This window comes from Electrophorus electricus, chromosome 12, assembly GCF_013358815.1.
Source record: "Electrophorus electricus isolate fEleEle1 chromosome 12, fEleEle1.pri, whole genome shotgun sequence".
Lineage (NCBI taxonomy): Eukaryota > Metazoa > Chordata > Actinopteri > Gymnotiformes > Gymnotidae > Electrophorus > Electrophorus electricus.
In genome coordinates, this window is record NC_049546.1 from 13,713,998 (window position 1) to 13,726,894 (window position 12,897).

Consider the following 12,897-nt stretch of genomic DNA (forward strand, 5'->3'; position numbering starts at 1 on the left):
GTGCGTACTTGACCTGATTTAAATAGACGGTGCTTTTGATTCGTTCGTGTTAAATGCACAATTTCTTATTTGATAAACTGGAGATTTAGCTTTGCTTGTGATTGTGCAACAGAGGGTTGTTCTACTTAACCGCTAGAGTTCACGTCTTGATTTTAATGGACCCTTATTTAATACCAATATAAGAGGCCAAGTAGTACAACTTTACAACAGCACTTCTTACAAAGGTCTTTAAATAGCCTACAGTTGGTTCCTTGTTGCCTTTCAATTAGGTCAAACACCCCAAGTCATTATGAAGAAATGTTGCACATAAATTTAAAAGGGAAATGGTGATCATTGAAGTGCTAGTGACACTTCACATTAAGGCCACACTAAAAACAATTCTATAAAAGGGCAGCAGTAACCTGTTGACTTGTGGAACATGAATCTGGTCATTTCATTGTTAATGTAGGCTAAATTATTTCTGACTAATAAAACAACCTTTGATTTTAAATGAAGTAAATTTAACAAATGTGTTGGCAGGTATAATGCTGACTGAAGACAATGGAAGATGAGTACTGTTCATTTGACAATGGCAGCTAACACTTGACCATGGACAAAAACCATAGAGGTCTTTGCAATTTAACATCTTTATATTTAGGCTATTAGAATATTAACACAGTCTATCTATTTCAAATGATAAATGGAATGCCTATTTCATCCCTCCAATCCTGTTGGCTCAACTATACTTACCTTTAATAGAATTTGACAAACTCTTATCCACTCTTATGTTTATCAATGTAACTATGTATGCTCCCTGGAAATTGAAGCCTTGACATTTGTTTTAATGGCTTAGAATTCCATATTATAAATATGGTATATAAATGAACAGGTTTTGCCCATTGTTTGTGGGAAAACTGTCATGTTTCTCTTTTAATGCAAAGTGGGAACTGAGATGTTTCACTTGTCCTTTTTGCTATTCATTACCCTAAAAAGAGATGGTCAGCTCCCAGACAGTAGCAGATTTGCTTTCTATGAGACAACTGGAGATCCAGTCCCTAGACAGTTGGAAACACTCACTAGAATTAGAACACTAGCACTCTCCTGGTTTATACTGTATTTGACAGAGCAATGTCAGTTTGTTCTTGTACATAATTAACACTGAGCTTACAGATGTATTACAAAATAAGTGGGTGTCCCACATTCAGTACTGGGTCCCTTTTATAAGTTATGCCCAATTAATTGTAGGCTTGCCATTAGCTTCCACTGTTACACAGGTGCTATTTAGCAGTATGTATCTGATGATGCCCATACACTTAAGAAAATTGAGGATTACATAAAGGAAGCTCTTTTTACCTCACTGTATATAAGGGTGCAGGGCCTCTGATCATAAAGATTTCTGATAATCTGAGAATTCTGTTGTCTGTCTGTTTCATATGTTCACTCAGGTTTTTGATGATGAAATGTCTCAAAGCCCTTAGGACTGGTCACTCTCTGGTCCCTTTTACTTATGCTGCTACATAGGCCTGCTGGAACTGCAAGCTGATCACATGCACAACCTCTGTTTATAGATTGTTCATCTGTTATCCATATTTACAGGTATAACTACATCTTGCTGTTTTATCTGCGTGTTACTCCCAAGATAACACTGGACCTGTTCATTGGTGGTGATCAAATTTGCAATGATGGCAGAAAATGTTCAACCCTTATATAGTTATACAGGTAGTTCAACAAAAGCTTTATTTTCATTACAAAATCCACTCTAGAGCCATGAGACACCTACACTGAACTAGCTCTCTATATATAATGTAATATCATGAACTGTTTGTAAGCTTGGCTGCCCAAAAATGATGGGATCTCTTGAGTCTTGGTCCTCCCAAGATTTCTTGCTTAATCCAGTCAGGGAGTTTCCCAGTTTGCCATTGGGTTTCTCAGTAGGAATCTTGACCAAAACATTTTGTAAAGCTACTTTGTGACAATGCATGTTGTAAAAAGTGATATATAAATAAATTTGACTTTGATTCTGCTGCTGGATTGCTGGACTCTCTTTAGGCTAGGGTCAAGTACCATGAACAGTACTCTTTCCCCAAGAAGGCCTGCTAGAACACTTTACATAATGCCTCAAAACAAACAAATGGCATGACGGTCCATCTTTCCTTCCTTTGGGGAACACTTTCAGCTCACCAATAAATGTATTAAGCATTCTTCAAATGAGGGTGATGACAAATCAGTCGGGCTGCATGTTTGTAGGTTAAATGAAAGGTTGCATATTCAAATGTGCATTCACACATTTGTGTACACAGACTTTCAGCCTTTATGACAAATTCCATCTCCAAAAGTGCTTTTTGTGGCTCTGAATGTAGTTGCATGGATATGAGCATATGCTTCAAGTGTCTTTAATCACTAAACAGATCATGCAGTGATGAGGCAAGCCTGCTTACTACTACACAATTAGGCGGCAAGTTGTATTTTTGAGAGTTCATTTTATTATTTAACAACTATAGTTCTCTCGGTCAATCCAAAATGTTAATAAACCTGAGTATTTAAGAAAGTAGGTTTTGGCTTTTTTGGGAGAATATTTAATGTGTGAATAAGTATTGGGTAACTACAATTGTGCAGAATTAATATGCAACTAAATGAAACTTTTTCCATCTCACTTGTTTTTCATCTGTTAGTGAGAATAATAAACAACTCGATTTACAAATGAACATTTCTGGAAAAAAAAAAAAGCAACCCTTCATGAGTTTTGACTTTTTGTACAACAGCAACCACAGCCTCCCAGACACCATTCAGAAAGCTGCAGAAAGCTTCAGAAGTAAGTGTCTTCTAAAAACTGGAAGTAGGTTTGGGAGTTGATTTTGAGTCCTTCAACCCAAAGAGGTCCAACATGTTCATCTTTAATAATACCAGCCCATAGCAGCACCCCACCTCCATCTTGCAGGCGTCTGAGTCGAAGTGGAGCTCTGGGTCCGTTACTAATCAAGCAACGGGCTGATCCATCTGGGCTGTCGAGAGTCACCCTTGTCTCATCAGTCCATAAAACCTTTGAAAAATCTGTCTTCAGATATTTCTTGACCCAGTCTTGACGTTTCACCTTATGTGTCTTGTGTAGTGGTGGTCAGGTTTCAGCCTTCCTTACCTTGGCCATGTCTCTGAGAGCACTGGAGTATAATGGGTTCCTGGTCACATCACATTTGATTCTTCTAAAATCTTTGGCAGTTCATTTGCATCTTTTTTTCTCTCAACAAGTTTCTTGCAACCCTGTTGACTATTTGCAGCAAAACGTTTGATGGTTCTGTAAGCACACCCCAATATCTTAGCAATTTTAAGAGTGCTGCATCTCTCCAAAAGACTTTTTACAATTTTTGACTTTTCATAGTCAGTTAAATATCTTTTTTGGCCAATTTAGCCTGAGGAAAAGAAGCCGCCTAATAATTATGCACAGCTTGATATAGGGTGCTGATCTGCTTAGGCCACACCCTCCCTCATTACACAAATACACAAATACACATCACCTGATATGTTTAAATCCAATAAGCATTCGAGTTTATACAGCTTGGAATTGGAAAATATGCATATAAATTATATGGTCAAAATGCTCTCTTGCCTAATAATTGTGCACAGTGTAACCTCGGGTGATTGGGGGCCTGCTTTATCTTTATGTAGCCAGTTTCTCCAGAGAGCAAAAAAAAGAAAAGTGCAAAATCCAAATCAGAGAAATTAGTAACTGGTTATTGAACTGGTTATTATCTTTTTAATAAAAATATTTGGGGTGCTACATTATACAACAGCACAGCATTTAGAGCACTGCAAACGTTTTCAGTTTTTAATGAACCATCATATGATGAGCTCTGAAAAACTGGGTTGTACTAAGAGTAGGGTGGGTGATACACTTCCTGTCAAGGCAGTTGATAAACCACAATTTCCTTGCTTGTTTGCAAATGGTTTAAACCAGAAACTGAAATGATCTCTTAACTGATACTAAGCAACTCACACAATATGAAGGGGAAAAATTTTATAGTTCAGAGGATAGGATAAAAAAAACTTTAATTACATGACAAATTGCATTTCATTACAAATGTATTAATTATTTGCAAATATAGAACAAAAAATGTCAGTAAGAAATCTTTATATTATATTTAAAGTATATATATATATATATATATATATATATATATATATATATATAGAGAGAGAGAGAGAGAGAGAGAGAGAGAGAGAGAGAGAGAGAGAGAGAGAGAGAGAGAGAGAAAGAGAGCACTGCCACAAGTATTCATGCAATTGGAACTACAATACTGTTGGAAAAAGTGTCTTTTTTCAGTCATGAATCGTTGTTGAATGGGTAAAAAAGAGGGGCCTTTGTTTGAGAGACCTTGAGCTGGCATACTTCCAAATGGCCATATTCATTCTGTTAATTGTGACTCAACAAATTTACTTCCATTACGAAACTCTGAATGTCAAATATGCTAAACATAGACAAAACTTCAGCTCAATTTCAAGAGTGCTCTTGTCCAAGCCAATATTGAGAGTCACAATAAGGATCTTTTCACTCAAAAATGGTAATATAGTTAATTCTAATAATAATTAAAAACTAAAAAGTTAGGATGGTTAGCATATTAAGTCAGCATTGTTAAAATAAAGTAATGCTAACTGGTCCTAGCCAGGTCCTGTATTCCACATTAGCATTTTTGGGTGAACTACTCCTTTAACCTCCTGCCCAACAGGAACACAGGCTTATCTTGTGTGAGGATACCACAGATACCCGTTGTCAGTAAGCTCTTTTGGTTCTCGTCACGTATTCGTGTGCATGCTATTAGTCTAGGCTCCCAGTTTTTCTGCTCACATCTCTATCAGGAAAAATAAAGTTGTTATGAATCAGAATGGAACAGGAGTAAAGCAGTGAGGATTAGTATGCTTGAACCATGCACTGATGTCTGGAGAGTCATGATTCACAAGCTACACTCATTTCTACAGCCCAGTGATAGCATGGTCTGCTGGGAGCAGGCCATGTAATACCACTGGCCTTTTGTTGAGGGTTTGCCACTGGGGTAAATTAGTGGCAAGACTGTTATCATCCCAATGGATATCACTTTTCACTGTACGTGTCCCTCAGAGACTGATGGATTCCAATTCAATCAGTGTTTAAGGTACTTGACTTGTAATCAGGAGGTTGCTGGTTCAAGCACCGCCACTGTTGGCCCCCTGAGCAAGACCCTTAACCCTCAATGGCTCAAGTTGTACTCAATCATAATTGTAAGTTGCTTTGGATAAAAAGCATCATAATTGTAAGTTGCTTTGGATAAATATTAATAGGATTAATAATTGATATTTTCAGACCCCACAGCTCTAATTATGTATAAATAAGTTGATTGTAAAATCTTCCCAAATGTTTAGAAAATGAACATTTTCTTACCAGAAATCTCTTTGTCCAGGTTCTCGATGAAGCTCTGTAGTTCTGATGTGTCCCCAAGCTTGGCAGCTGTAAGGGAAAAGGTGGGGGTGTGGTTTAGTAAGTATTCTGTAATCTGGTAATGTGGAGAAAAGCTACTAAGTGCTGTGGAATTTCCTCTGGAATGTTCTATATTATAGGAAATGCATTCTGACAGTCATAACTACATAAGGGGATTGGACAGGGAGAGTTTTAAATCAAATCTCACATCTATATCAGAAGCAGCAAATTCACAGCTGTTCATATGGCTTTGAATGTGGCTTGAAAATCATAAACATCCCATAAAACACAGTGTATATCAAAGAGATTAACTGTTATCATGAAACAGACTTAGCCATTGTTTGTAGCTAAGAATATCTGTGGTTTAAAGTGGAACAGTTTTATTTTCTTTTTATAAGTTCCTCAAAAAGTGAGATACTGGCCCTTCCATGCCAACTAGTTAATTCAAATTACCTTCTATAAACTCCTCATGCATCTAGTTGTTAAATGCCAGGGATGTGGTAGCTTAGTGGTTAAGATACTTGACTTGTAATCAGAAGGTTGCTGGTTCAAGTTGCCACTGTTGGGCCCCTGAGCAAGACCCTTAACTCTCAATGGCTCAAGTTGTACTCAGTCATAATTGTAAATCGCGTTGGGTAAAAAGCGTCAGATGAATTTAAGATGTTGGTCAACGTCTTTATTACCAAAAAATCAAGACCCTACGCGACAAAGCATGATTGAGGGAAGTCATCCTTCAAACACATGCACATGAAAATGCACGCACAGATTTAAATGCACATCAATGCCTGCAGCTTTGCCATCAGTAATAGACTATACCTTTCTGTGCAGCTGTCATACTTGCAGTGTTGAGCTCCTCCATACTAGCATTTAAGATGTTTCCGTGGGATGCCTCGCTGCCTGAGAGGTAAAAGCACAAGTAATAAGCGTTAAAAGTGTTCCAATGTACAGAAATGTGAGGCTTGTCTATCATTTCATGTTTGTCGGAGATGTACATGTAGATAGTCTTATCTAATTTTTGTTTTATGATCATTTTTTATCTTTATATTACACAGGGCAGCGTAAATCAGTCTTCAACTCGTGACAGTCGGAAAACTATGGCCTTGGATATTGAAACTCCAGGTTAGAAACTTGCACGGCAAAAATAAGTAATCTCAAACAATGCGCGTTCTTTAAGGAGGTTTTCTATTGAGAAGTATCTTCGAATGTGAGCCATTTTCAATTTTACATTCATCTACAGGTGATGCAATGAAAAAAATATGAGGGCACTCACCATCGTCCGCGTCTTCAATGCCGCTGTCACTCACTCCATCGTTGAGAGCAGAGCGCTGTTTAGCCGCGCTGAGCTGTTCTTCAAAGGCGTAAGGCATGCTCTGCGACGGAGCGGCCAGTTCTTCAACAACCTCATTAAATTCCTGAAGAAGATCCCTGAGTTCCATCTCGAAGTCTAGAGCAATTTGATATGTGCGTAAACCTAGTTCAGTTAAGATCGTTAACAGTAATTTACTGATACTTTTCAATGCTAATTTGGTTTATGTAAAACCTCTGATGTGAATTTTAGGGGTTTTTTTAATTTAATAAACATATATAAAACAACGTCTATATTTTATATAGACTACTATATATTTTAAGGCTACTTTCTAACTTAATATGCTTTTCTATTGACTAGGTTACTTAGGCATATTAAAGGAGAAAACTAACCTGCAACGTTTGTGGTAGACATCCTTTAAGATAACGCTGATATAAAATTTTGATTTGATTTTGTTGTTTGAGATTAATTATTTTTAAATTCGTTGTGAGGAAGAGAAACGACATATACTGTACTGATATTTCGAAACTCCAGCGACAGATCGAAACTAGAGCCTTATCTGTCTCCAGGTCACGCAGATGCCTGTCCAATGCCACACGATGGCGACACAAGAATAGAGTAAACGTTCGAACTCTAATTCCATCACAACTGCGGTTGGAAGTGTCCATTATCTTTTTATCAAGTCCAATATCCATCCAGTCATTTTACTAGGCTAAAATTAATAAGGCGTTGAGAAACTGCCACACCGTGTATTTAAATATATGTTCATTAACTGATGTGCTCATTAACATCCCTGATTACTGTACTGACGTTTCCTAAGGAGAGTTAAAACGGTTAGCCTACATGACGAATACTTAATGAGAAAAAAAAGAGAACATTGACAGATCAGTATCTCCCCAGGGATGTGTATCAAATACCTGCAGTGTACCTTAAATGTTCCCACCCCCCGAAAATTTCGTTTTACTTGGACTTCCTTCTGCACTGTTAACGTCTGCATATAGAAGTGACGGTTGCGGCTCACGGAAAAATTGTGTTTATTACAGGTATTATTGCATAATTTTTATTTTCGATCAAGTTGAGCATATTGGTTATATTGCTCTTACCGTTTTATTTCAAATATTTGTTTTAATCTGCAAATAATTCTAAGCAGAGCAGAAGACGAGATAAAAGTCAATGTTTCTTTTGTGGACTAGCACTGAAGAATGCGGAATGTAGTGCTATGGGAAAATGAGGAGGCGGGGTAGGGGGCGCACCTTTTTAACAAGCGAAGCTAAAGATTTAAAATCCTTTTCACATTTTTTCAAACAAATCTGATATAAAACCGTTACTATTACTGAACTAATTACTGAATCAAGTATTAACTCTCAGGTCGTACGTCTTACGTCTCATTGATGCAGTTTCCCTCTTACGGTGACTCATGCAACAGAACGGGACTGTCATGCTTCTGCTTTCATAGTTAATAGTCATATTTTTTGGTCATAATAGTTTAACTTTTATATGGTGAGAGGTTGCTTTCTTAGCCTACTAAACATTTTTTCTGCTTTGTTTTTTTTGTTTTGTTTTTGTTTTTTGTTTTTTTTTTGTTGAGAGTGATTGGTTTTTTTGTAGAGTGTGCTTCTTGTAGTGTCTGTCAGGCAGATCACACACTGTTGCCTTTCTCAGCACTAGAGGAGCAGACAGAAGGAATTAAGACTGGCACCCTGAGCAGACTCTACGCTCCTCCATACCAGCTGCTTGGGAATTCATATTTGAGAGTGAGCAAAGAAACAGGGAACTTGTACACAACTGAACAGAAACTTGATCAGGAAGCCTTTTGTCCATCACAGAAGGATGGGGACTGTACCATCTCAGTCCTTCAGTCCTCACATCTCAGACCAGAGCAAAAATACTTTTCCATCTAGATAGCATCATAGGAAGGATTAACTTAGCCATAAATGAGAGTTTGGACAGCCCAGAGAAACATGTACTGAGAGTGATTGCAAATAGCCCACATTGCCCAGCTGCACAAGCACAGGTAACCGTGTACATGCAGGCAGTGCTGAGCCTGGAGACGGCTATATGTGCTGATGATTCCAAGGACAGTTAGGCAAAGGATCTCTGATCACTACTCAGTGTCCTTTGATATGAGAGCCTTACTAGAACTTAAGACCTGATGCATCAGTATTAAGAAGAGATTTCTTAATGGCAGGACAGCTACACTTTTCATGAGCAAAATGTGCATGGCACCATACAAACCACCCGGGTCTGGTGATGCTCTGCTGGACACCTTCAACTCAAAATTTGTTGTTGTTAAGGATGAGATAACTCAAGTTAAAGCCAACAGAATGCACCAAGGAGAAATGCAGTTCAAATTCAAAATAGAGAAAACCTGTGACCTATCTGTCACCATGTGTTTATTATAAAAATGTTCCAGTTTAATGCTATTAACAATGAACAGTCAACTCAATATGTTATATTAAATCATCTTCTTGCAGCCTTGTCACCTTTCTGACTAACTTCTGAAATGTGTTTCACTCAATAGCAGCTGATATACTTCAGATAGTAAACACTTAAGATAATAATAATAATAATAATAATAAGTTCGATTTATATAGCACCTTTCACAGACACAAGGTTGCTTTACAGTGAAAAAATAAAAATAAATACATTTGACACAAAACAATAATTTACATTTAGCTGACACTTTCTATCCAAAGCAACTTACAATTACGATTGAGTCAAATTTGAGCAATTGAGGGCTAAGGGCCTTGCACAAGCAGCTTTCCAATTACAAGTCAAGTACCTTAACAACTGAGCTACCACAGCTCAACAAATATGGCTAAGAAAAGAGTTTATGAAAAGAGGTAGGTTTTAAATTGAGATTTGAAGGAGGAGAGTGTGGAGCAGAGACAGAGAGTTTGAGGTAACGTGTTCCATAGTTTTGAGTCCATGACACTAAAGGATCTGCCTCCTACAGACACCAGTCTACATTTGGGGATGGAGAGGAGACCTGCATTAGAGGATCGAAGTGTACGGGTGTGGCAATAAGGGTGTAAGAGTTGAGCTAGATAGGGAGGTGCAAGACCGTGCAGAGCTTTGTATGTAAGGAGGAGGATTTTGAACCGATTGCATTCAGGGATGGGAAGCCAGTGTAGCTGATGTAGACTAGGAGCAATGTGGACTGATTTTTTATTTGAAGGAGCATTCTTGTGGCTGAGTTTTGGATATATTGAAATGAGTGGATGGTTTTGTTAGGGATGCCAATGAAGAGAGAGTTACAGTAATCAAGACGGGAGGTGATGAAGGCGTGAACCAAGGTCTCAGCATCATGTGTGGAAAGCATGGGCCTACCAATATTACAGAGGTGAAAAAAGGCATTTTTGACCATAGACTTGATGTGGGGTTCAAAAGAGAGAGAGGAGACAAAGAGTTTGCCAAAGTTCCTAATCGTGGATGAGGAACTGATCAAGATACTGTTTATGCTCATCCACTGCTTGAGATCTTGGTTACAGGAGATCTTGGTTACGGTAAAACCACATTCTTATCTGGCATTTTTCCTAACTCACTAAAAACTGGAGTGGTGAAGCTTCTATTAAAAAGAAAAATCTGGAAGCAGCTGTGTAAAGTAATTACAGACATATTTCAAATCTACTGTTCATTGGGAAAATCATTGAGAATATAATTTTCAAGCAACCTACTGGTTTTCTGTCTTCAAATAGCTATTTCAGTCAGGATTTCAGCCTACTCATAGTATTGAGATTGCTTGAATTAAGGTAATCGAATTACATTCCTTTAAATTCAAACACTGGGAAGGTATTAGTTTTAATACTGCTTGATCTCAGTGCAGTATTTGATAGCATTCTTATAAGATAGACTTGAGAAGCTTCACTTGATTCAAAATGCAGCTGCTAGAGTTCTCATTAGGAGCAAAAAAAGATAATACATCACCCCATTCTTAAGTCCTTACTCTGGCTACCAGTATACTACAGAGTTGACTTTAAGGTATTATTACTATAAATCACTTAAAGGTGTAGAACCAGTGTATCTGTCTGATATGCGGCAGTATTATGCGCCAGGAAGAACCCTCAGATCATTAGAAACTAGTCCTGCCTAAGGTAAAAACTAAGCATTGAAAGACAGTGTTTAGCTGTTATGCCGTTTTTAAATGGAGCCACTTGTTAGCGGATATTACAAGCCAGGGCACTAGATGTTTTTAAATCAAAATTGAATACATATTTATTTGCCTAGGCTGTTGGCTAAGGTTAAACACTGTTCCCTCAGGTCCTGTAGCACTGCACTTTTAACTTTTCTAATTTATTCCTAATTTATTCTTTACATGTTTAATTTGATTTTATTCGTTTTGTACCTTTAATATGTCATGTTTATTTTAATTCAGGTTTTAGCACTTTAAACTTTAATTTTATTTATTTCAATTAAGTTTAGTTCATTTTAACTTTAATAAATTGTATTTGTAATATTTTATTTTATTTTTGGCAAAAACCTTCCAGAGGTGATAGATCTTGGGATGTAATAAGCTTTATTGTTCTTCTATACTGTCACGGTAGGCTGGTCATCCAGCAGGAGGGACACACACACTGCTGCACAGAACCATGCAAAGCACCTGCCCTGGTCCCAGTCACACGTTTACTGATCATACTCACCTGTTCCTTGTTTACCCCATCTTTATTTAAGCCCACAGGTTCCTGAAGTTGGCACTGCACAATAGCAGACCTTAGAGCACTATGCTAAGCCTATGCATTTTGGGTTTTGTTTTTTTTTTATCGCTGTGTTGCAGCTTATTGACCTAGTTCGATAATGGAGAATAAAGACTCCTCTGCATCACCCTCGCCTCTTACTCCCTCTGTGTCGCCACCGCCACAGAATGTGCAGACTGCAGGGAGTGAAGCGAGCAGCCCTAACTGGCCAGGCCCTCTGGCTGTTCAAATGGCGGCACTGGAACATCAAAGGCAGGAACTTGGTGAGCTCTGTTCTATGGTGTGTGAAGTCAGACAGTGCATGCAAAGCCTCTCCATGAGTCCCGAGAGCAGAATGGCGGGGCCTACTACTCCTCCAGTTCCAGGTGTGGTGTCTAATCGAAAGAGGAGGAGAGCCCAAAAAGCTATGATGGGTTCATGGTTCTGTGTGGGCTTTATTTCAGCTACCAGCCCCATCTGCCCAACCATGCTAAGGTGGCCTTCGTAATTTCTCGACTCATGGGGAGGGCTTGTGCTTGGGGAGCTGCGCTGGTGACTAACTCATCTCTGCTGCTGGCCCTCAGTTCATTAAGGAACTCAAGGCAGTCTTGCACCATCCACACCAGGGTAGAATCTGCAGCCAGGCCCTGCTATGTCTTAGGCAGGGTCCATGGTTGGCAGTAGATTATGCTATGGAGGTCTGGACACTAGCAGCTGGGACCTGTTGATATGAACCAGTGCTGGTGGATGCTTTCCTCGGAGACCTGGAGATGCAGGGTGAACTCACCTGCAAGCAGGAATCGGTGACCCTGAAAGAGGTTGTGCATCTTGCCATTTACATACGACCGTCTGCTGTAAGAGAGACACTGTTATCTCCGCAGAAGATCATGTTCCTGAGAGCCCACTTCACCAGCGGGACAAGCTGTGGCTCCTGCAGAACCAATGCAGCTGGACGGCGTCGGAGTTCAACGCAAGCAAGAGGAGCTGAAGAGGAAGGGCAATCCAGTGAGTTACACTCAAACACCATTCATATTTTGCATTTCTGAGTGTCTTGCACAAGGGTCGTTCTTCTCTTGTTGAGGCATTAGTGGACTCCAGCACAGTGGGGAAACCTCATGGATCAGAGTTTCACCAAGAAGCTGGGGATAAAGTCAATCCCTTTACCCTCTCCCTTACATGTACATGTGCTTGATGGAGGACCTGTGAGCTCAGGTTTTCTTACTTATGTCACTCCTCATGTCGTCCTTGAAGCACACATTGAGCACATCTTTTTGTTTTCCTCTTGTCAGCCCATCACATTAGGTCTCCTGGCTACGCTCACACAACCCTCACGTTTCTTGGATGAAAAAACATACTCTAGAGTGGGTACCCTCCTGTGATGAGCAATGCTTCCCTGACCAGGATGTATCTCTCCAGTCTACATCTGTACAGAGGCCAGAAGCCAACAAGGACTTATCTGGCAGAGGTTTTCACCTCCCTCATTGTGAATAGGA

At 39.1% G+C, this 12,897-nt stretch overlaps 1 protein-coding gene and 1 long non-coding RNA gene across 2 annotated transcripts; one reads left to right on the forward strand and one right to left on the reverse strand.

Moving 5' to 3' along the window:
- Positions 1-4,259: 4,259 nt before the first annotated feature.
- si:dkey-27i16.2 (regulator of cell cycle RGCC) lies at positions 4,260-7,295 on the reverse strand. The gene is made up of 5 exons (XM_027008646.2): positions 7,124-7,295; positions 6,696-6,869; positions 6,242-6,322; positions 5,390-5,455; positions 4,260-4,823 (listed from the first exon to the last, which is right to left on the reverse strand). The coding sequence occupies exons 1-5, from the start codon at positions 7,143-7,145 to the stop codon at positions 4,816-4,818; spliced, it is 351 nt and encodes a 116-aa protein (XP_026864447.2). The 5' UTR covers positions 7,146-7,295; the 3' UTR covers positions 4,260-4,815.
- LOC113576534 lies at positions 6,240-6,675 on the forward strand. Its single transcript, XR_003410523.2, has 3 exons — positions 6,240-6,329; positions 6,478-6,544; positions 6,663-6,675. It is a non-coding gene; the product is annotated as an uncharacterized LOC113576534 (long non-coding RNA).
- Positions 7,296-12,897: the final 5,602 nt, after the last annotated feature.